This window comes from Podarcis vaucheri, assembly GCF_965113315.1.
Source record: "Podarcis vaucheri genome assembly, chromosome: 15".
Classification (NCBI taxonomy): Eukaryota; Metazoa; Chordata; class Lepidosauria; order Squamata; family Lacertidae; genus Podarcis; species Podarcis vaucheri.
The window spans coordinates 671,893-694,092 of NC_138753.1; the positions used below are offsets into that span (position 1 = coordinate 671,893).

A 22,200-nucleotide genomic window follows, 5' to 3' on the forward strand; every position below is an offset into this window, starting at 1 on the left:
CATGGGATGGGCCAAAGACTGCAAGGGGGGGCAGTTTCTGGTTCACCCTCTGCCTGCCAGGCCTCTGCTCGAAAGATTGCCAGGGCTTAGGAAGGAGCCTTACAACAGGGTCCTCTGAGGGTGGCATACAGCCGTCGCAGCTAGTAGCCTTCGGTCGCCTTCTAGGGACGGAGGACTCGGCCGTCTGCTGAGTCCCTCTAGCCACCAGTATTGCCTACACTGTTCGGCAGAGCATAAGAACAGCCTGGTTGCTCGATCAGGCTTATCTAGTCCAGCCTCCTCTCCTCACAGTGGCCAAACACCCCATAGAACCTAGGAATCCCGATAGACTGTCTCTGGAGGTGGAGGCTTCATAAAAGCATCCAAAGAGCCCTTCAGCTATATTTTATCAGCATATTTTATCAGCTGCACAACCCACCTGCCACACCCCCTGACACCATTATGCCAGGCGATTGGCAGGCGCACCGTCCCACCCGCCTAGAATCGTCGGATTGTAGAGTTGGAAGGAACCCCCAGAGTCACGTAGCCTGACCTCCTGAAATGCAGGAAGCACAGCTAAAGGATCCCGGGATTGTAGGGTGGGGAGGGACCCCAAGGGTCATTTAGTCCAACCCAGTGCAATAATCGGGAATCAAACTTGACCAGCCGGCAGCAGCATGGGGAACTGACCCGAAAGTTCCCCCCACACCCTCTTTTAAGGAGCAGAGCAGACAAGCGCCCCCTTTCCCTCTCGTGCCCTTTTTTGCAGGTCATCAAGGAGAAGCTCCGGCTCAAGCCGGCCACGGGCGGCAACGATTCCCGGGGCAAGCAGGAGGGCAAGCTGGAGGGCCACGTTCAGCAGCAGGAGGAGGACGAGAAGGCCCGGCTCCTCATTGGCCTGAGCGTTGGAGAAAAGGTCCCCGGGAAGAAGTCCATTTTCAGCAGGCGCAAGTGAGGCCTCTGCTCCGCTGCCCCGCTGGCCGGGGAGAAGAGAGGAGGTGGCAGGGAGGACGTCTCCGCCACCAGGGACCAAATTTCCTGCGGCACATGGGATGTGCAGGCGCCCAGAGAGTCCGGCCACAGCCAGGGACCCAGCCCCGCCGGATGCCTTGTGGCCGGAGCGTCACCCCGCGGGAGCTGGGGGCCTGGTGCCACAGGACAATGACCAGGGCTGTCTGCGCTGGCCTTGGCGTGGTTGTTGGGTGGGGGGGGGGCGCCCTGCTGTCCACCTGCTGCTCTATGCATTGTTTGTTGGGAAACGGGAGGGGAACAGAGTTTAAATAAGAGAGTTTATCATTTGGAGCTGGGTGTGTGTCTGTCTTTACTCTCTCTGGGCAGCCAGCAGGGGAATTGGGGCCCTTCCTCAGCTGCACTGCGCCACCTTCCTTTTGCAGGGCCCTGCTGTGTCTGAGCATTGCAGGGGGTTGGACTAGATGAACCTTAGGGTTCCTTCCAACTCTACTCTCAAATTGTTCCGGCTGGCAAGGCTCGAATTTGAGCATTTGGGCTTTCACCAAAACCATTTATCCCAGACCAGGCGGACTCTACACTGCTACTCTCTGGGGCCCTTAAAATATCACTGGCATTTGCCACAGGGACTCTTTTCAAAACTAGAATCATAGAATCATAGAGTTGGAAGAGACCACAAGGGCCATCGAGTCCAACCCCCTGCCAAGCAGGAAACACCATCAGAGCACTCCTGACATATGGTTGTCAAGCCTCTGCTTAAAGACCTCCAAAAAAGGAGACTCCACCACACTCCTTGGCAGCAAATTCCACTGTCAAACAGCTCTTACTGTCAGGAAGTTCTTCCTAATGTTTAGGTGGAATCTTCTTTCTTGTAGTTTGGATCCATTGCTCCGTGTCCGCTTCTCTGGAGCAGCAGAAAACAACCTTTCTCCCTCCTCTATATGACATCCTTTTATATATTTGAACATGGCTATCATATCACCCCTTAACCTCCTCTTCTCCAGGCTAAACATGCCCAGCTCCCTTAGCCGTTCCTCATAAGGCATCGTTTCCAGGCCTTTGGCCATTTTGGTTGCCCTCCTCTGGACACGTTCCAGTTTGTCAGTGTCCTTCTTGAATTGTGGTGCCCAGAACTGGACACAGTACTCCAGGTGAGGTCTGACCAGAGCAGAATACAGTGGCACTATTACGTCCCTTGATCTAGATGCTATACTCCTATTGATGCATCCCAGAATTGCATTGGCTTTTTTAGCTGCCGCGTCACACTGTTGGCTCATGTCAAGTTTGTGGTCAACCAAGACTCCTAGATCCTTTTCACATGTACTGCTCTCAACCAGGTGTCCCCCATCTTGTATTTGTGCCTCTCATTTTTTTTGCCCAAGTGCAATACTTTACATTTCTCCCTGTTAAAATTCATCTTGTTTGTTTTTGCCCAGTTCTCTAATCTGTCAAGGTCATTTTGAAGTGTGATCCTGTCCTCTGGGGTGTTAGCCACCCCTCCCAGTTTGGTGTCATCTGCAAATTTGATCAGGATGCCCTTGAGTCCATCATCCAAGTCGTTGATAAAGATGTTGAATAAGACCGGGCCCAAGACAGAACCCTGTGGCACCCCACTAGTCACTCTTCTCCAGGATGAAGAGGAACCATTGATGAGCACCCTTTGGGTTCAGTCAGTCAGCCAGTTACAAATCCACTGAGTGGTAGCAGAGTCAAGACCGCACAAAACTGCCCCCCTCACAGCTTGAATGGGATGCAGTTTTAACTCTTACAGAGAGGAGACCTATTGAAATTCACAGCAATGGCTCACTTTGGCCTGTTAAATCCAGCAGACCTGAGCTGAACTTAATCGGAGTTGAACTTAGTCCTGGGGAACCTATTATCGAACCTAAGGGCCACAATCTTGTCTGGGCAATGTGTCAGGGGCCAGACTGGCAGCAACCTAGTGGTAGGTGGGGTCACAGGCCAGAGACGGTGAGGCAACAAATGCAAGTTTTACCTTTAGACAGCAGGCTAGTCTTTGCACACAAACAAACACAGTATCTGTCCTCCATCCCAGGCAGGCAGGAGTCATTACCGGAGTTTGACAAATTCCAGGCAGGCAGAAACACTTGAGGAGGGTCCGGAATGAGGCCAACAAAGCAGGTGACCTTGGGCGACTTCCAGGGGACTCAGTAGAAAGGCCTGGCAGAAACGAAGATGAGGAATTATTTTGGGTTCAGGCCCAGTGGGTTGCACTCATATGGAAAGCTCCTCTTAAAATCTTTCACTCCTGCTCACAGCAGCATTTTTGGGAAGACAAGCATCCATCGAAGGATCATCGGAACACAGAATGTTAAAAGCAGAGGCGGACAGGCAGGCAGCACCCAGAGCCAAATGCGTGCAAGTTCCTCTCTGCTGAGCAAAGCTTGATTTTAAGAATCACCCACCCACAGCCATGGAAGCACCCTTTGCATTGCGGGGGGTTGGACTAGATGGCCCTGTGGGTTCCCTCCAACTCTACGATTCTGACTTGCTCTGGTACATTATTTCATTAAGATTATACACCACTGGAATGTTAAAAAAACAACAACACACACACACAACCTCAAAGTGGTGCACAAAAGAAAATAAAAGTGTTTTTAGCAGGTGCCAAAAAAAAGTACAGTGAAGGTGCCTGCCTCATGTCAGGGAGTTCCAAAGTCAAGGTGCTGCCATGCCAGAAGACCAGGTTCTTACAAATGCAGAATAGGTATTACGTGACCCCTGTAGCCAGTTTTGCCAATGGAAAGAGTCGAGTGGGCACATAGTAGGTAAATATCAGGAGTGCTTTTTTTGCTTTGGGGAAGCTGAGCACCCTGATACGATTTGCACCCACAAGAGTCCAAATAGACACCTGTGTCTTGTCTGTGGTTTCCTTGCAGGAAGGTGTGGGTGAGTGTCAGGCTGTCACCCACCCCAGAAAACAATTTATCACCTGGTGCCATCAAACCAGCAGTGAAGAGGTTGCTGAAGGCCAAGTTTGAGTGCTGATTCATCCAGCTCAGTATTGTCTGGACAAGCCCAGCCCTTTCTGGGGACTGAACCCAGGAGCAAAACTGACCAGTCCCCCATGGCCAATCAGCCCCCCTCTTCAGATGCAAGGAGTATGTGGTCTGCAGAAAAGGGGCACCCTAAGCCACTCCAGCCCACTCTGGGGTCGCACCCCACTTATATCTATTCCCACCTGGGACCCTCTTAAGAAAGTTGAAGAGGCTCATACCAGGGCCTCTTTTGCGGCACTGGAAAAACAAATGTGTAAGGAGAGCTTTGTGTCTGGTGGAAGACACAAAAAAATGCATGGTAATACAGGGTCTCATCTGCCAGTGGGCACACTGCCCCTTCCTGCCACACAGATGCCACGGCAAGTTGCTATCGAAGAAAGATGCTCTGGGTACCAGTTTCTGGGAGGGAGAAGTCCCAGGTGTGCTTGATGCATTATGCAGGAGGGGGTGGGGCTCGGCGTACTGGGACCAATCAGATCCCTTCCCTAGGGCAGTTTGGGTGGAGCATAAAGCGTGTCAAGGGCCCACCCCATCGACGTGCATAATAAGAATCTCAGGCGGGGCTCTATTTTGCATAAAGGGCGTGGCCTGCATAATAAAGATAGTACAGGGAGGGGGGCGGAATAAAATATATACGGGGCGGGGAATAAGGAATTGAGGGTGGGCAACCCGAAAGACACATAGGGGTGAATATTATCATGCGTGGCTTGCATAATAATAAAGTCGGGGGGAGGGGAATCTGTTCTGCTCGAGGGGCGGGGCTTGGATGGCGGGGGCGTGGCTTCAATTTGCATCCTGAGAAGCGCGGGTCTTGCGTTTTGCATAAGGGGCGTGGCTTTGATAATGATAAGGCAGCTGGAGCGGTTTTGTTTTGCATGAGGGGCGTGGCTTGAATAATGATAGGACGGTTGGGGCGGACCTGTTTTGCATGAGGGGCGGGGCTGCGTTTTTCATCCTAAGGAGGGCGGTCCTTGTATTTGCCTACGGGGCGTGGCTTTGCGCGAGTGGGCGGGGCCGCGGTCCTGAGATTTGCATGGGCGGGGCCAGAGAGTCTCTATGCGCGATCCGGCTTAGCGGCGCTGCTTACGTAAGGCGGCTTAGCGCGGAGCGGGCGATGGGGCTGGCCACGGGGCGGGCGGGCTGAGGGGCCGAAGGCGCCAGCGGGGCCATGGGAGGCGCGGGGAGCAGCAGCTCCAGCCCCGAGGAGGACCGGGCGCAGGAGGAGGCGCCGCCTGCCGAGATGCTCAAGGTAAGGCTCCTGCCTCTGGGCATGTGCAGAGCGCCTCGCCTCGCCCCTCCTTCCATTGTCCTGGGCCTCTCCCCTGAGCATAGCTGTCAACTTTCAGATTTGAAAATAAGGGATCGGCAGCCTCACCTGTCCCGGGGAGCCCCGAAATAAGGGATCGGCAGCCCCCCCCCATTTCTCCTTCCCTCCCACCTATTATTTGCTGCCTGAAATGTGACGTAGGCCCCTCCGCTATCTCAGGACTATACCGCCTCATTCTGCCGTAGGCGCAGCCAGAGGATGCTCTGTATTCCTTCATCCTCCTCAAGACAGGGATTCCCCCGCCCAAAAGAAATATTTGGAACCCACCAGCCTCCGGCTTTGTAGCACTACTGCAGTGGTCCCCAAATGGGGTGGGGAGAGACACACAATAAATTCATCCCGGTGTCCCCTACCCTATAAAAAGCATCGTGCAAGCCACTATTCTGAACAATGCTTTTGTTCAGCCAAACAGCAACAGTCTGCTGCTCCTGCAGATTTATTCAAAATCCAAACGTATTAGATGGATGGACTTGATCCAGTGAGACCAGCTTTTGAAAGTCTGAGAGTTATTTGCACCTCCAGTGCCCGCCTGCCACCCCCTTGCCTCTTAGCGCCCCCTAGATAAACTCACCGCCCCCCCCCAGGTGTTTGCTACCACTCAGTTGGGGAGCTGCTGCTCTAAGGGTGGTGTTGCATTTCTTCCCCTCAACAAATCTAAATTAAATTCTACCAGTTTGGGACCTAAATTGGATCTATCTCCTTTTAGAGGGATTTTGTATGTAGTTTCAGCTTTTGCTCCAGCTGCAACACTTCTGGAAGAAGACAGGCTTGGCCACAGTTTGCCCAGGCTGGACTGCTGCAGTTCATTCTCTGTGGGGCTGCCTTGGGAGACTGTTTTGGAAACAGCTGCTGGCACAAACAGCTGCAGCCCCCTTGCGAAAATGGGACCTTGAGACTCCATTCGTAGTCAAACTGCAATGGACTCCAGTTTGCTTGAGAGGTTTTGATTTGTTTTTTAAACTGGTTACCACATTCAAGGGAAATGGAACCCAAGGTATTTTATGAGCTGCCTTCTCCCGCGGAGTCCTCCCTGCCTGTGAATATCTTCTTTGTCTTAGAAACAGCAAATGGGGATTATGGGGCAGGGTAGTCTCAAACACCCTTCCCCCCATTGCTGGGAGGCCCCTCTGCCCCGCTTGCTGTTAATTAATCAGTTCAGTACATTTATATCCCACCTTCCCTTCAAATAAATTGTGGTTATTGCCTTTGCACCCGACCACTTCTGTTTCTTCGGAAGAGTTGTTTGGTGCCTGCTGAGGGAACAGAAGGACCTTTGCTCCATCCTGTCCATTATTATCTACACTGACTGGCAGCAACCTTCTGCAGTTCCAGGGGGTGGGGTTCTCTCCCCGTCCTTCCAGGATTGAATCTGGGGCCTTCTGCAAGCATAGCAGGTGTCCTACCCCTGTCCTATATGTACCTTAAAAGCATTCCTTCCATAAAGCTCATACTTTAATGCTGATCTTTTTTATATTTATTTTTTACATATTGCTTGGTCAGAAAGCAAAAGACAGGCACACAGAAACCTCAAAGGGGCTCCAAGAAACCCTCAGAATTATCTACTTGGGTTGTTGTTTTTGTCATAGAATCCTAGAACTCTGGAGGTAGAAGGGACCCCAAGGGCCATCTAGTCCAACCCCCTGCTGTGCAGGATTCCCAGCTTTTAATATAAGAAGGGACTGCTGGATCAGGCCAAAAAGGGGCCCATCTAATCCAGCATCCTGTTCTCACTGATAGCCGTCTCCTCCATGAATTTGTCCAATCCTCTTTTCGAGCCATCCAAGTTGGTGGCCATCACTGCCTCCTGCAGCGGGGAGTTCCAGAGTTTAACAAGGCACTGTGTGGGCGTGGGCTAGCTCTGTGGGTCGGTCAGGGGTGCAAGGAGTCCTCGCAGCAGGAGCAGGAGCCCTTGTAAAGAGCACGCCATGGCAGGACAGGCATTAAAAAAAATTCTTCCCCTCTTCGACTGTGTATTGGTGGAAAGGTGTGCAGCTGAGACAGTAACTAAAGGAGGCATTATGATTCCAGAAAAATCACAAGGAAAAGTGTTACAAGCCACTGTTGTGGCAGTTGGAACAGGCTCTAAAAGCAAGGAGGGAGACTCTCTTCCAGTTAGTGTAAAAGTTGGTGAGAAGATTCTGCTACCGGAGTATGGTGGAACAAAAGTTGTACTGGATAACAAGGACTATTTCATATTTAGAGATGGAAATATTCCTGGAAAATATGTGGATTGAACAGTTCATCTTGCTGCGTTATCATTAAGTTTTCATTCCACAAAAAGTGCTCAAATGGTTCTGTTCCATCATGTAAATAATTTCTCTATTTTCTAATAAATGCAAATTCTCCCAAACTACCAAGTATCATGATGACTTCAAAATAAAACAATGTGTATAGCCAAAATACATTTCTTACTATCTTAAAACAAAACAAAACCAGGCACTGTGTGGAGAAGGGCTTCCTTCTACTTGCCACGAATCTTCTGACCTTCCGCTCCAATAAGTTCCCCGCTATTGCTGTGACTGAAGCCTGTCCCTTTTGTCTGCTCCTGCTTTCCTCGGGGCTTCGCCCCACGCCTGTCCTCCTCTGCAGGGTCGTGGGGCCAGTTTCCTGTCTGACGCCTCCTGGGCACGGGGCTGGAAGAACCTCATCTCCAGCTTTGGCGGCACACTCCTGGGCCTGGAGAGGGCCTTTGCGGGCAGGAACCCCCTGAAGCGAGAGTCGGGGTCTGTGGTGGAGAAGCTGCCCCAGCTGGCGAAGGAGGGGGCTGAGAGGACTCTGCCCCAGTGCATCTCCCTCTTCTTGCCCGAATTCCCAGTCCAGCCTCCAATGGGGCAGCGCCAGCTGAAGGTCAGTGCCCTCCTAAGGGGGGGGGGGACTAAAGCAAGTCTCAGGAAGCAGATTTGGGGGAAATTATTATTTTGCATTTTTATCCCACCTTTCCCCCTCGAAGACGTTCAAAGCGCCGTATGTGGTCCCCTCCCTACTCATTTAATCCCCACCACAACCCTGCGAGGCGGGCGAGGCTGAAAGGCAGCAACTGGCTCACATCAGTGAGCTTCATGGCCGAGTGGGAGAATTCGAACCCTGGTCTCTCCCAGGCCCTGGTCCAGCATTCTAACCACTTCACCACCCTGCCTCTCACTGGCACCCACACCGGGGACAGCAGAGGTGGCGCGTTCCCCCTTGGAGCATCGGAGGCTGCCATAGCCTGGCTCTACCCATTGGCCCACCCAGCCCAGCACTGTCAGTCTGACTGGCAGCCATTCTTCAGGGTCTCATGGACAGAGGCTTTGTCCCAGACCGCCCTGAGACGCTGTTGTCGAAAGAGCCGGAGTCCTTCTGCCTGAAAAGGGCTTCCTCTACCACTGGGCAGTGGCCCTTCCCTTAAAAACACAGCAAATTTCTAGTCCCCATAGTTCTGAATGGACGTCTGGTTTAAATAGGAATGGTGGAAGCTGCTTTAGGCAGACTATGGACCCATCTAGCTCCCCCAAGACCCATTTATACCTGGAGGAGCGTCTCCACCCCCATCGTTCTGCCCGGACACTGAGGTCCAGCTCCGAAGGCTTTCTGGCGGTTCCCTCCTTGCGAGAAGCCAAGTTACAGGGAACCAGGCAGAGGGCCTTCTTGGTGGTGGCGCCTGCCCTGTGGAACACCCATCAGATGTCAAGGAAATAAACAACTATTTGACTTTTAGAAGACGTATGAAGGCAGCCCTGTTTAGGGAAGTTTTTAATGTTTGATATTTCATGGTGTTTTTAATATTCTGTTGGAAGCCGCCCAGAGAGGCTGGGGAAACCCAGCCAGATGGGCGGGGTATAGATAATAATAATAATAAGAATTTTTTATATCCTGCCCTCCCCAGCCGAAGCCGGGCTCAGAGCGGCTAACAACATTATTATTATTATTATTATTATTATTATTATTATTATTATTATTATAAATTTATTTAGGAAGATAGGAAAGTGCCTTATTCCGAGGTCAGATCAGTATTGTCTGCACTGACTGGCAGCAATGGTTTCCAGGGCTCCAGGCAGAGAAGCTGGAGCTACTGGGGCTGGAACCTGGGATCTGCATGCACGTTGGTGCTCTGCCACTGAACCCCTGTCCCTTTTCATCCTTGCAGATCCTGGGCTTTGTGGCCAAGGGGTCCTTTGGGACAGTCTTGAAGGTCTTAGACTGTGGGCAAGAGAAGGTCTTTGCGGTCAAGGTGAGTGCCCTGCCTGACCCCCAAGACCCCCAGCCCTCTGCCTCGCTTTCTTGCTCAAAGTCCCGTTTCCTTTCAGGTGCTCCCCAAAGTGGAAGTTCTCCGCCGAGACACCCTCAAGCAGTGCAAGGAGGAGGTCAGCATTCAGGTGTGTCCTGAGCTCTGTGGGTGCAATATCTATTCTCATGGGGACAGGGTTTTTTTTTGGGGGGGGGTTTCCTGAACTCCTGGGGATGCCCTGCGGGACTTGAGATTCAAGGCCTTTGTTCATTTATTCAATTTATTGTATTTCTATGCTGCTTGCAAACAATGACATAACGGGACATCACAAACGCAGCATAAACCAAACAATGCAATAAACAAGTCACCAGTAAAACCATTAGTCTGCATATAGCAATATTCAGCCCAAACCAATACACTGTACACCAAACATTCATTTCTCCTGATATGGAAAAAGAGAACAAATGAGACCAAGTTGTTAACGAGACAGCCAAACACAGGTGGTCACTAAACAGTTACATACAAACACAGTGTATGCATAAGGATTATAAAGAAAAACACGAAACAGTAAATAAAACATACATTAAAAATCCCAGAATCTTAAATTGCAAGGGAGTCCACGTGACCTTGTCTAAGTTGAGCAGCCTTCACTGCGAATTTAGCTGTGTTAAACGTTGGGTGTTTAATGTTTGGGTACCATTGGACGCCATTTTGAATCAAGTTGGAAGACTGAGCCTTTCCAGACTGCTCTGATTTTCACCAAATTTGTGTGTTTGTGACTATATATATCAGGCCTTCCAAGTGTCCCTATTTTCCAGGGACAGCCCTGGATTTACAGAAGATGTCCCAGTTTCTGATTTGATCCCGGAATGTCCCACTTTTCCTATTTTCATCAGAGAAATATTGGAGGATAGGGAGTTACGTGACCCCCAACGTTTAGAAAACATCTGAGGGCAGCCCTGTGTAAGGAAGTTTTTTTTAATGTTTAATGCTCTATTATGTTTCTTATATATTGGAAGCCACCCAGAGTGGCTGGGGTAGAAATAATATCGTTATAATTATTATGCAATGGGACGTCTCTGTTTTCATCAGAGAAATGTTGGACGCTATAATATATATATTCTGATGTTGGACGCTATAATATATATATTCTGATGGTGGAGAGATGCACCATTGAGCATCATTTTGAATCAAAATCCAGAGGGAACATTCTAAGACCACACTCTGAAGACCAAATCTCTCTGTGTGTCCGTTATCTATATGCGTGTACAGTGGTACCTCTGGTTATGTACTTAATTCCTTCCGGAGGTCCATTCCTAACCTGAAACTGTTCTTAACCTGAGGTACCACTTTAGTTAATGGGGCCTCTTGCCGCCGCACGATTTCTGTTCTCATCCTGAAGCAAGGTACTATTTCTGGGTTAGCGGAGTCTGTAACCAGAAGCGTATGTAACCTGAGGTACCAATGTATTTCATTTTTAGTGAACGATAGATGGGCCTTTGGGTGGCATTTTGAATCGAGACGAAAGGCCGAACCTTTCAAGAGGGCATTTATTTCCACCAAATTGTGTGCGTCTATTGTCATGACGATGGAATGATGCTTATTTGTCCTGAATAGATTTCGGTCGTTTGCGATCTCCGGCTGCACCATTGACCCCTTTCCTCCGCAAAGAGGTTGATATGTCTTCCAAATCCAAGAAGCCCCTCTGCCCCCCGCCCCCCAAAAGCCCTCCCCTGCTGGGCTCCCTCCTTCACTCACCGCTCCCCTTTTCTCTTGTTCTCCAGAAGCAGGTCAGGCACCCTTTTGTGCATTGCCTGGGAGACAGCTGGCAAGGCCGCCGCCATCTCTTTATTAGTGAGTGACCATCTGCCCTGCGGGGCTCGGCTAGAGTAGAGATCTGCCCCCCCTCCCACCGTCCTTCTCTCCCCACCCTGTGCCCCCCACCCTTGTGCGTGTCCAGCCATGTGCCGCTGAGCCTTTGCCCACACATGTGACTCCTTGTTTACTCTTCCCGGAGCTCATTCTGCTTCTCCCCTGCCATAGGAATTGGCTCTCACGGCCTGTGCAGGGATCAACGGCTTCTCCTCTCTCTTCTTCCCCGCTTCCTGCCAACACACTGTTAAAAAAAATTGATTTGTTAACACAAAAAAGAGAGTGCAAAAAAAAGGGGGGGAAGACTAAAAAACCCAGACCGTTAAGCGTCACAGCCTGGGAGAGCAAAAGTGCAAAGATACAGGGATAATAAAGTATTAACTCGTGCAAAGATTCCCTTAGCAAATAATATTATTTGCAGTTAAAGGCATTGCTATTTCAAATAATATGATCTACAAAGGGACTGTTTGCCCGAGTTAATACTTTTACATGGTGCTGTTTGCAAAGGGGATCTTTCTATTTTAGTAATACTTTACTAAAATAGTTGAGCTACCTGGTATCTTTGTAAAAACAAAAGTATTCTCCACCTGTAAGTTCTGTTGTTATTGCGAAAAAATGGTTTTGGATACCCTTAAATGAGCCAGACATTTGCATATACTGATGGCACTGAATGACCACGTGCCTCAATATTTATATAAGGAATACCATATTTATGCGAATCTAATGCACCATTAAACTAATGCGCACCTTGGTTTTCAAAACCTCGAAGCAAAAAAACTGATCTGCTGGGGAATGTTAATGTGCACCCTAATTTTCACGGCGTAATTTGGCAAAAAAGTGCACATTGCATTTGAGTAAATACGGTAAAATAATGCCAGACACAACAACTCTGTGAGGTGCACCACCACTGGCTCTCTCTGTCTCTCTTGCTGGCCTCGGGTCCCCCTCTCCTCTGTCCCTCCTTGAACCCCACCTGGACCCTGAATTTCCTTCTGCCTTCACACCTGGGCAGCAGGTGGCTGCTTTCAAGGCTGTGTGCACAGCATCCAGCACCTCTTCCCTCGCTCCAAAGTATCCTGGGAACTTTAGTTTACCCCTTGCGGTGCTACGCTTCCCTGCACCCTGAACAAACGATAGTTCCTGGGCTGCTTTTGGAGGAAGCCACCTGCTGCACCATACATTTAAAGCGCATGGCTTCCCCCAAACCATCCTGGGAACTGTGGTTGGTTAAGGGTGCCTGGAACTATAGCACAGTAAGTAGGTAAATGACAGTCCCCAGGATATTTTGGAAGGGGGTGCGTGCTTTAAATGTGCTTTTGATATACGGGGCATATGCGTCGGAGGAAAAGGACATGCACTGCATGTACAAAAGGCGCAAAGTGGGGTCAGCAGGCTCTGTTCAGACTCTATAAGTAACACCCCCCTCTTTTCCCCACCCCCTCTTATCTCTCCCTGCCCACCAGTGTGCACATATTGCAGTACTGGGGATTTGTACACCCTTTGGAAGTCGGTGGGGCGTTTTGCCGAAGCCGTAATCCGCCTCTTTGCTACGGAGTTGGTCCTGGTGCTTGGTAAGGAAGTGCTGTGGGTTTGGGGACGGGGGTGGGGGTCAGTCTAGATGATGCCCTGAGTCCTTTCTAATTATTTGGGGGGTCCTGTACAAAGGGAGGGTTGAACTCTTAACAGTTGACTCCATTGCTGGCCAGACAAATCTCTTGGTAAGACAATGGCCGGAGCAGGCCTCTGGAGTGTCCTCATCAGCACCCGAAAGGACGATCCAGATTGCAAGAGCCCCCACTAAGTGAGGGGGTTCCCCCGGGCTAATGGGTGGGCCCTTCCTCTGAGCCTACGTTTTTTTGGAGTGTGTAAGCTCAGTTGGGAGCAGGAGACAAAGAGATCCGCTTGCTCTGTACTGGATCCAAACCAGCGACTGATGGAGAAGCAATATCTTCTGGGGTGCTCCTGCTGTGAGCCTCTTGCTCAAGTTGCATATACAGTGGTCCCTTGGTTCTCAAACTTTATCCATTCCAGAAGTGTGTTCCAAAACCAAAGCGTTCCAAAACCAAGGCGCCCTTTCCCATTGAAAGTCATGCAAAATGGATTAATCTGTTCCAGGCATTTAAAAACAACCCCCAAAATGGCAAGTTAACATGAATTTTACTATCTAACGAGACCATTGATCCATAAAATGAAAGCAATAATCAATGTAAAAGGTAAAGGTAAAGGGACCCCTGACCATTAAGTCCAGTCGTGGCCAACTCTGGGCTTGCGGCACTCATCTCACTTTACTGGCTGAGGGAGCCGGCGTACAGCTTCCGGGTCATGTGGCCAGCATGACTAAGCCGCTTCTGGCAAACCAGAGCAGCGCACGGAAATGCCGTTTACCTTCCCGCCGGAGCGGTACCTATTTATCTACTTGCACTTGGACGTGCTTTTGAACTGCTAGGTTGGCAGGAGCAGGGACTGAGCAATGGGACCTCACCCCGTCGCCGGGATTCAAACCGCTGACCTTCTGATAGGCAAGTCCTAGGCTCTGTGGTTTAACACACAGCGCCACCCGCGTCCCAATAATCAATGTATTGTACAGTAAAGGTAAAGGTAAAGGTACCCCTGCCCGAACGGGCCAGTCTTGCCAGACTCTGGGGTTTGTGCGCCCATCTCACATCTATTGGCCGGGGGCCAGCGCTGTCCGGAGACACTTCCGGGTCACGTGGCCAGCGTGACAACGCTGCTCTGGCGAGCCAGAGCCGCACACGGAACGCCGTTTACCTTCCCGCTGGTAAGCGGTACCTATTTATCTACTTGCACCCGGGGGTGCTTTCGAACTGCTAGGTTGGCAGGCGCTGGGACCGAGCAGCGGGAGCGCACCCCGCCGCGGGGATTCGAACCGCCGACCTTTCGATCGGCAAGCCCTAGGCGCTGAGGCTTTAGCCCACAGCGCCACCCGCGTCCCAAGCGCCACCCGCGTCCCATTGTACAGTACTATAAAATAAATAAGACAGTATTGTACACAATAAAAATTAAAATTAAACATTTTTCATACCTGCATCATACCTGATGATAGTCATTGTTTGGATGATGAGCAGTAGCTGAACAGGGTTCCATACAGTCACAAAAACAAATGAACCAAAAAAGCCTCAAAAATAAAAACGCAAAATAAATAGCAAAAACAAAAGCACCAAACTTAATCCGTTCCGGAAGTCCGTTTGACTTCCAAAATGTACAAAAACCAGGGCGCGGCTTCTGATTGGTGCAGGTGCCCTGGAAAAAATAGACAACAGCTGCATCGGACAAATTCCAAAAAAACGTTCAAAAACTGGAACACTTACTTCTGGGTTTTGGGTGTTTGGGAACCAAGGCGTTTGAGAACCAAGGCACCACTGTACGCACAAATAAGACCATGGACGCTCAAAGCCCCGTTATCTCCTCTGTCCCCCATTCCAAGGAAATCCTACTGGAATCTTTCTCCTCTGGGAGATTGGGGTGGGGCGTGGAAAAGGAGAAACTTCACCCAGGCCACCACTGACCTCTTTGCCCCACGCCAATGGGGCAAGCCCTAGAGAGTTCTTCACATACTTTGGAGCAATCACAGCCCTTAGTAATAATAATAATTTTTACCACTGATGGGAAATAAAATTGGAATGACGCTTCCTTCTCTTCCTTCTCCCAGGCTACCTCCACAATCTGGGCATCGTCCACCGCGATGTCAAGGTACAAGAGACACCGCCTCCCCCCTTTCATTGTGGGGCAGGGAAATGGGAAGCTGCCTTATCCCCAGTCAGATCCTGGGTCCATGATCTAGCCCAGTATTGTCTCCACGGACTGGCAGCAGTTCTTCTCCAGGGGTCTCTCTCCCAGCCCTGCTGAGAGATGCCTTTTCGCTATGGGCAAGGGCCCCCCACTCCAACCCCCAACCCTGGGATTGGCCCTTCTCAGGGGATTTGGCCCACCAGCCCGAACTTCTGGCGTAACTTCAGCCTGGCCCTTTCCCAGATCCCTGCCTCTTGCACTTGGCGAATCCTTGGTCCGAATTCGAGTGCCGCCAGAGGGGAGGGCACCTTCACACCCTCACTGGGCTGCTCTCTTCTCTTTACAGATGGAAAATATCCTTCTGGATGAACAAGGTGCGTCCCACTCGGGCTGGCAGGGGAGGGAGTTCCTGAATGTCCTGCGGAGAAACAACATATTATTCTTACCTTAATAAATTCGCCTTTTTATGTTGCTTTAATTCTACCAGAATTTAATTGCTTTTTAGTGGTTATCTTTCACATGTTTTTTATTTGTGGAAGCTGCCCTGAGTCCCAGTCGGGGGGGGGGGGGCAGGGGCAGGAAGGAAAGGCGGATAATAATAATAATAATAATAATAATAATAATAATAATAATAATAATGGCCACCCCAAATCCTGTAACCACTCAAACGACTTCCCTGCCTATTGCAACCATTGGAGTGCATGGTACTAGATGTTGTTTGGTCTGTAAATTTCATTTTAATTGCTGCTCTTTTTTGTTGTTCTAATTTAGTGCACCCTGTAGAATTTAAAACGGTTAACGCCATAAAGGACAATGTGAGAAATAAAAGAAGTAGTTAAAATGCAATTAAAAGTCAACATGCATGTCTAGTGTGATGGGTGCTCAATATCCTGTCTTCAAACCCCCCCAAAATCCACAGACCCTCCCATGAGCTTCCTGAGTGGCTCAGTGGTTAGAGTGTGGGACTAAGACTTGGGAGATCAGGGTTCGAATCCCAAGTCAGCTGTGTCTGGGTGTCTCTTAGCCTGGCCGACCGCACAGGGTTGCTGTGGGCAAATAACCGTGTGTGCCAGAGGTTCCTAATTAGTGGGGTGCTGCAGAGCTCCTGTTTTTCAAAAGTCAAGCCACGGACCCCCTACTTTTGATATCTCTGCCCCCCCCCCGGGAACTCCTGGTGCAGGACACCGTCAGCTCTGTGGAAGAAAAGGTGGGATGTAATTGCAAAACATATCAATAAATACGTCCCAACCAGAGAGGAATGGCAAACCAAGCTGATGGGACTATGCCAAAATGGCAAAACTGACCGGAAAGCTCAGGAACCAAGAAGACAAAAACTTTAAGAAAGAATGGGGGAAATTGATAATTTATTTGGGAGACCACTGTAAGCAGATGAAAACACTAGCAAGGTTTTAATAACACTTGGAATGTAACAATCACTATGGACAATATGGACAGATGCAAAATATGGATTATGAAACAGTATGCAGTCAAAATGGTTCACAATAAGACCCATGGATGGGGATGGTGGGAAGTCTGGAGATTGAGAGAAATCTCCAAATATTTACTTGGTGGCTCTGTGGTCTAAACCACTGAGCCTCTTGGGCTTGACGATCAGAAGGTCGGTGGTTGCCAACCTAGCAGTTCAAAAGCACACCAGTGCAAGTAGATAAATAGGTACTGCTGCGGGGGGAAGGTAAACGGCATTTCCGTGCGCTGCTCTGGTTTTGCCAGAAGCGGCTTAGTCATGCTGGCCACATGACCCGGAAAAACTGCAGACAAACGTCAGCTCCCTCGGCCAGTAAAGCGAGATGAGTGCCGCAACCCCAGAGTCAGCCACGACTGGACCTAATGGTGAGGGGTCCCTTTACCTTTTTATTGTTCTAACTCTATGCTTGTAAAATCAAATAAAAATCATTTTCAAATTATATGGGTCTCTCTCCGGACTGTAATGCCCTAATTTATTTATTTTTTCTCTCTCCCACTGCAGGTCATCTGAAGCTGACTGACTTTGGCCTCTCCCGCCACCTGCCCTGGGGCGAAAGGGCCTACACCATTTGTGGGACCCTCCAGTACATGGGTACGGATGGTTAAGGAGGCAAAGGGGACAGTGGCTAACTGGGACGGGGGCCGTCCTTGCAAGGCTCAATATCTCCTCACCTCTTCTTTCTTTGCAGCCCCGGAGGTCTTGAGTGGCGGGCCGTATGCCCATGCGGCAGATTGGTGGTCCATGGGGGTGCTGCTGTATGGCTTAGCCACTGGGAAGGTAAGGCTGTGAAGCAGCTTGGAGAGAGAGACTCCACTGCATGTTCCCCAGTTCTCTGTCTCCTGTGAAGGTAGACTACCTCCGGAGATGGAGGTTCCATAAAGAAGCAAAGACCTGATGAAGGGAGCACAGCAGAGGTCACATTTTCTGAGAATCCTCTGGAAAAACAATCTCTCAAAGGACCTGTTGATGGCATTTTACCATTGTACTGTGGAGAGTGTATTAACTTATGGTCCATGTGTGTGGTTTGGGAGCTGCACGGTCAGGGGAAAAACAATGCTGTCCAGGGTTGTAAAGACTGTGGGGAGCATAATCAGGTGCGCTCTTCCCACCTTGGATCAAATCTACGCTTCCAGGTGCCATAAGAAAGCTGCAGAGATAGCGCAGGATAGTGCACACCCCGGAAAGAATTTTTTTCAGCTTCTGCCTTCTGGAAGAAGGTACAGGGTTATAAGGGCCAGGACTAGCCGCCTGAGAAACAGTTTCTACCCAAATGTGATTTTGGTTTTAAATGCAGTGTAAGGGGTCTCTATGGGAGTATATTGTATTTAAAAATGGGGTATCAGAGTTTTTAGGGGGCTAACCATGTTGGGATAGCTGGGATAGCAGGCTTGTTGGGTTTTGAATGTTTTATGTAGATTTTTCAATTTTGTTGTTCTGTATGGAGCAGTGACAATAAAGAGTATTGTATAAGGCGAGCCTGAGGCGGAATCAGGCCAGCGTCCTGTTCTCAAAGGGCCCAAATGCCCCTGAGAGACTAGGAATCTCGATAGACTGCTTCTGGACATGGAGGTTCCATTGGAGCAGCCCGTTGCTGGATCCTACCTAGCCCAGCATCCCTGTTCTCACAGGGGCCAAAACATGCCCCAATGGGAAGCTTGCGAGCAGGATCCGGGCAGAAAAGCATTCTCCCCGCCTGCGGTTTCCGGCAACTGGGATTGAGAAGCATTTTTGCTAGAAGACATCTCCTCGAGGAATTCCTCCCGTCCTCCTCCTCCAGTCGACTCTGTGGCCCTCACAGCCTCCTGCAGCAGTGAGTTCCATGGATCAACTGTGTTCTAGCAGCGAAATTCTCTTTGTGGATAGCAAAGGAGGGCAACTTGCATGAGAGAGTAATTGCTGGGCAGGGATCCTAGGGCAACTCTGCGTTCCTGCATGAATGTGCAAGGAGGCAGAGAGGAATCCAGCTCTCCCACGTTCTTTTCAGTTCCCGGTGGCCCCTGAGAAAGACCACGTCAGCATGCTGGAGAGCGTCAAACGCTGCAGCTACGCCATCCCAGGCACCCTCAGCCTGGGCCTCCGCCTTCTCCTCAGCGAGGTGAGCTACAGTTTTTTTCTTAATAGTAAACTTTGGGCAAATCTAAAATGTGATATTGCACAGACCATAAACTTGATGGTGCAAGTGGTCAAAGGGTTCAGTCACTTACTGACTCCGGTCTCATTCCTTCATTTCAGGGGGTTGGGCTAGATGACCGCTGGGGGACCCTTCTGATTCTGGGATTCCCACTTCGGAAACCTTTAACGTGTATCTGAGCCGGCCTTCGCCAACCCAGTTGTTTTGGGCCACAATTCCATCAGCCCACAGCCAGCCTGCTGCCAGTTGGTGCAGAAGATATTGAGCTGGGTGGACCCAAATGGGTGCAAGGCACTTTTTAAAACCAGCCCTTCGTTTGAGATCATAAGGACTAGGATCTTATGGGCATAAGCAGTGCTTTTTCTATTAAAAAAATGTTTAGGGGTACTCTCATTTTCCTACTCACTTTAGAGGGGAATTTTCCACTGGTGGCAGATGACAGAGACTATGACTCCATGTAAAGGTAAAGGTAAAGGTACCCCTGCCCAAACGGGCCAGTCTTGCCAGACTCTGGGGTTTGTGCGCCCATCTCACATTTATTGGCCGGGGGCCAGCGCTGTCCGGAGACACTTCCGGGTCACGTGGCCAGCGTGACAACGCTGCTCTGGCGAGCCAGAGCCGCACACGGAACGCCGTTTACCTTCCCGCTGGTAAGCGGTACCTATTTATCTACTTGCCCCCGGGGGTGCTTTCGAACTGCTAGGTTGGCAGGCGCTGGGACCGAGCAGCGGGAGCGCACCCCGCCGCGGGGATTCGAACCGCCGACCTTTCGATCGGCAAGCCCTAGGCGCTGAGGCTTTAGCCCACAGCGCCACCCGCGTCCCATGACTCCATGAGACAGGTGTAAAACCAAATTAAATAAGGACTTTATTTTAAAACAACAAACAGCAAAGCTTGTGGGTGTTTTTCTGCAGGCAGGGTTCAAACTGCAGCTTTTTTCCTTTTGTAGCCACGGCCAGCTGCAACCAATTAGCCCAGGGCTCACAAAAACTGTTCTTAAAGGTACAAACATGTTTCTGTGCAGAATGTCTCCCAACAGTATTGCCCCTAAATGAGGCCAAACTTAGATTCACAGCCACTCTGGGCACAAGAATATAAACAGAGCCCTTCGTCTGGATCAGACAAAAAAGGGGCCGTGTCTGTTCCAGCATCCTGTTCTCCCAGTGGCCACGTGCCCCTAAGAACATGGGAAGTGAGATAGACTGCCTCTGCAGCTGGAGGCTCCGTAAGCAGAGCCTCGCTGGGAGATCGGGCAATGTGGGTCCCACCTAGTCCAGCCTCCTGCTCTCACAGTCGCCAGCCAGACGCCCCCCAAGGGAAGCCCACCAGATTCCCAGGGACTGGTTTCCAGTGACTGACAGCAGTGGGCAGAACACAGCCACCAGGGCTAGCAGCCGCCCTTCTCTTCTGCTCGGTGGTACAGCCCTGCTCTGGATGCAGAAGCCCTCGAGGCTCAGTCCTGTTCTTCCCAGGAAGGGCTGGTTCCCTGTCCCAGAGAGTTGCTGCTGGCCAGTGCAAACATCATCAGTAATAATAATAATAATAATAATAGTTTATTTATATCCTGCCCTCCCCAGCCAAAGCCGGGCTCAGAGCGGCTAACAACAATAAAAGTAACACAGCATTCTAAAATTCATTCTAAAATCAATTCAAAATCAAATTAATAGCAACCATTGGGCTAGAGTTCTACGAGGATCACCAAAGGAGGGGGTCAGGCTGTGCCTTGGCCAAAGGCCTGGGGGAACAGCTCTGTTGTCTCGCAGGCCCTGCGGAAAGATGTCAAGTCCCGCAGGGCCCTGGTCTCTTGGGACAGAGCGTTCCACCAGATCGGGGCCACAGCCGAAAAGGCCCTGGCTCTGGTTGAGGCCAGCCTAACCTCCCTGTGGCCTGGGACCTCCAAGATGTTTTTGTTTGAAGACCGTAAGGTCCTCCATGGGACATACCAGGAGAGGTGGTCCCATAGGTACGAGGGTCCTAGGCCGTATATTAATCATAATATCTGTCCCCCACCACCTTTAACAGGCCATAGACTATCTAATGGCCAAAGGCTTGGGTAAAGAGGAATGTTTTTGCCCATTTCCTCAGGATGATGATGGTACCAGTTGAGCCTCTCTTGGGAGGGAGCAGCCCACCGACAGGGAGCCACCACCGAGAAGGCCCTTGCCACTCTCCCAACCTTTTGGGGAGGGGACACATAGAGAAGGGGCACAGGATCCAGGGCGGTTCTGCATATGGTGGGCAAACAGTTTGTGCCAGGCAGCTTCTGTCGTCTCCTCTGACCGCTGACCGCTCTCTCCGTCCAGCTCCTGTGCCAGGACCCCCAGCGGCGCCTGCGCTACCTCCACCACTTCCGCGGCCACCTCTTTTTCCGCGGGATGACCTTTGATGCAGAGATGCTTCGGAAGAGGCCGGTGGATGTTGTTCTGGGCCTGCGGAGCTCCCGGGAAACCCCCCTGGACTCGGCCACCTTTTCGGATTTCGATTGCGACCTCGTGGCGTCCTCGAACCAGCCGTGGCCGGGCTGAGTGGCCCCTATCCTCCTGGGGGGCAGCAGTTCTTCCCAGGAGGCCCAAATCCGCCCCCGGGAGACCCCCGGGAATCACTGTTAGACCTTCTCAGGAAATGCTTCTTCCAGGCAGCTCTTTGGGCGAATGAAACCGCCAGGGATCTCAGGAAGCCCGGCCGAAAAAGCGCCGGCCCCTCTCCGGCAGGGAGGCTGGACCCCCACTTTGCCTGCCACCCCCCTGGCTACTGAGTTCTCCCACTATGCAAGACCGCCACCCAGAGATCGGGGAATACGAGCGCAGCGAATTTTCCTTCCCATGTAAGGCCAGCGTTGCACAGAATGGCAAAGATGGCTTGTCAGCTGGCTGCCTGCAACTTCCTGAGTGTGCAAGAGTCCTGTGGAATCCAGAAGCTTGCCTCTTTTCCCCACCAACCCTGACCCTGAGCTCAGCTAATCTAACAGGAGAGACTAATAACCGTAGAGAGATATATTCCTTCGCTATGCAAGAGGCAGATGGGCTGTGATGGGCTTGCTGCCCCTTCCTCTTCAGACGTGCCAACCCCTTTCCCCCTGTGAGAATGGATTCTGGCCTGGTTCCCCTCTGTTCAAGAAGAACAGGAACCTTCTCCTCCACCCTGGTTTCTAACCTTCTTCCTCGCCTCGCCTCCTCTGCTCCCGTCTCTGTGCTTTTTCTTAAACGAGCAATAAATCTGTCTTTTATGGGTCTCTGCGGTTGGAGGGCGAGTTCTCGTCTTTTGTGCAGGCCGCATTGCGGCACACCTGGGGCTGGAAGGTTAGCAACGGAGGGGAATAAATCTCAATTCCGGGAAGGCTGTGTCCTTTTTATTCCACCCCACCAATCTCTCCAGGGTTGCTGCTCGGCCCCTTACCTCCCAAAGGAGCCCAAAGGGGAAAAACACAAGCAAGAAAAAGCACATTCATGCATTTGGGGT

The 22,200-nt window shown here is 50.7% G+C and overlaps 2 protein-coding genes and 1 pseudogene across 3 annotated transcripts in view; all 3 read left to right on the top strand.

Annotated features, from left to right (window-relative positions):
- BLTP2 (bridge-like lipid transfer protein family member 2) overlaps nt 1–1,281 on the top strand; it is a 42,535-nt gene extending 41,254 nt beyond the window's left edge. The window contains exon 39 of the mRNA XM_082201645.1: nt 749–1,281. Coding sequence (XP_082057771.1) covers nt 749–934 — 186 coding nt within the window. The 3' untranslated portion in view covers nt 935–1,281. The remainder of the gene's footprint in view (nt 1–748) is intronic.
- Nucleotides 1,282–5,093: 3,812 nt separating this feature from the next.
- Nucleotides 5,094–21,973, top strand: RSKR (ribosomal protein S6 kinase related). The gene is made up of 12 exons (XM_082201890.1): nt 5,094–5,217; nt 7,885–8,142; nt 9,422–9,505; nt 9,582–9,650; nt 11,287–11,356; nt 12,838–12,945; nt 15,045–15,085; nt 15,471–15,498; nt 17,112–17,201; nt 17,299–17,387; nt 18,595–18,705; nt 21,045–21,973. The coding sequence occupies exons 1-12, from the start codon at nt 5,137–5,139 to the stop codon at nt 21,264–21,266; spliced, it is 1,251 nt and encodes a 416-aa protein (XP_082058016.1). The 5' UTR covers nt 5,094–5,136; the 3' UTR covers nt 21,267–21,973.
- Nucleotides 7,132–7,645, top strand: LOC309520323 (10 kDa heat shock protein, mitochondrial pseudogene; annotated as a pseudogene). Its single transcript has one exon. The product of its transcript is annotated as a 10 kDa heat shock protein, mitochondrial pseudogene (transcript).
- Nucleotides 21,974–22,200: the final 227 nt, after the last annotated feature.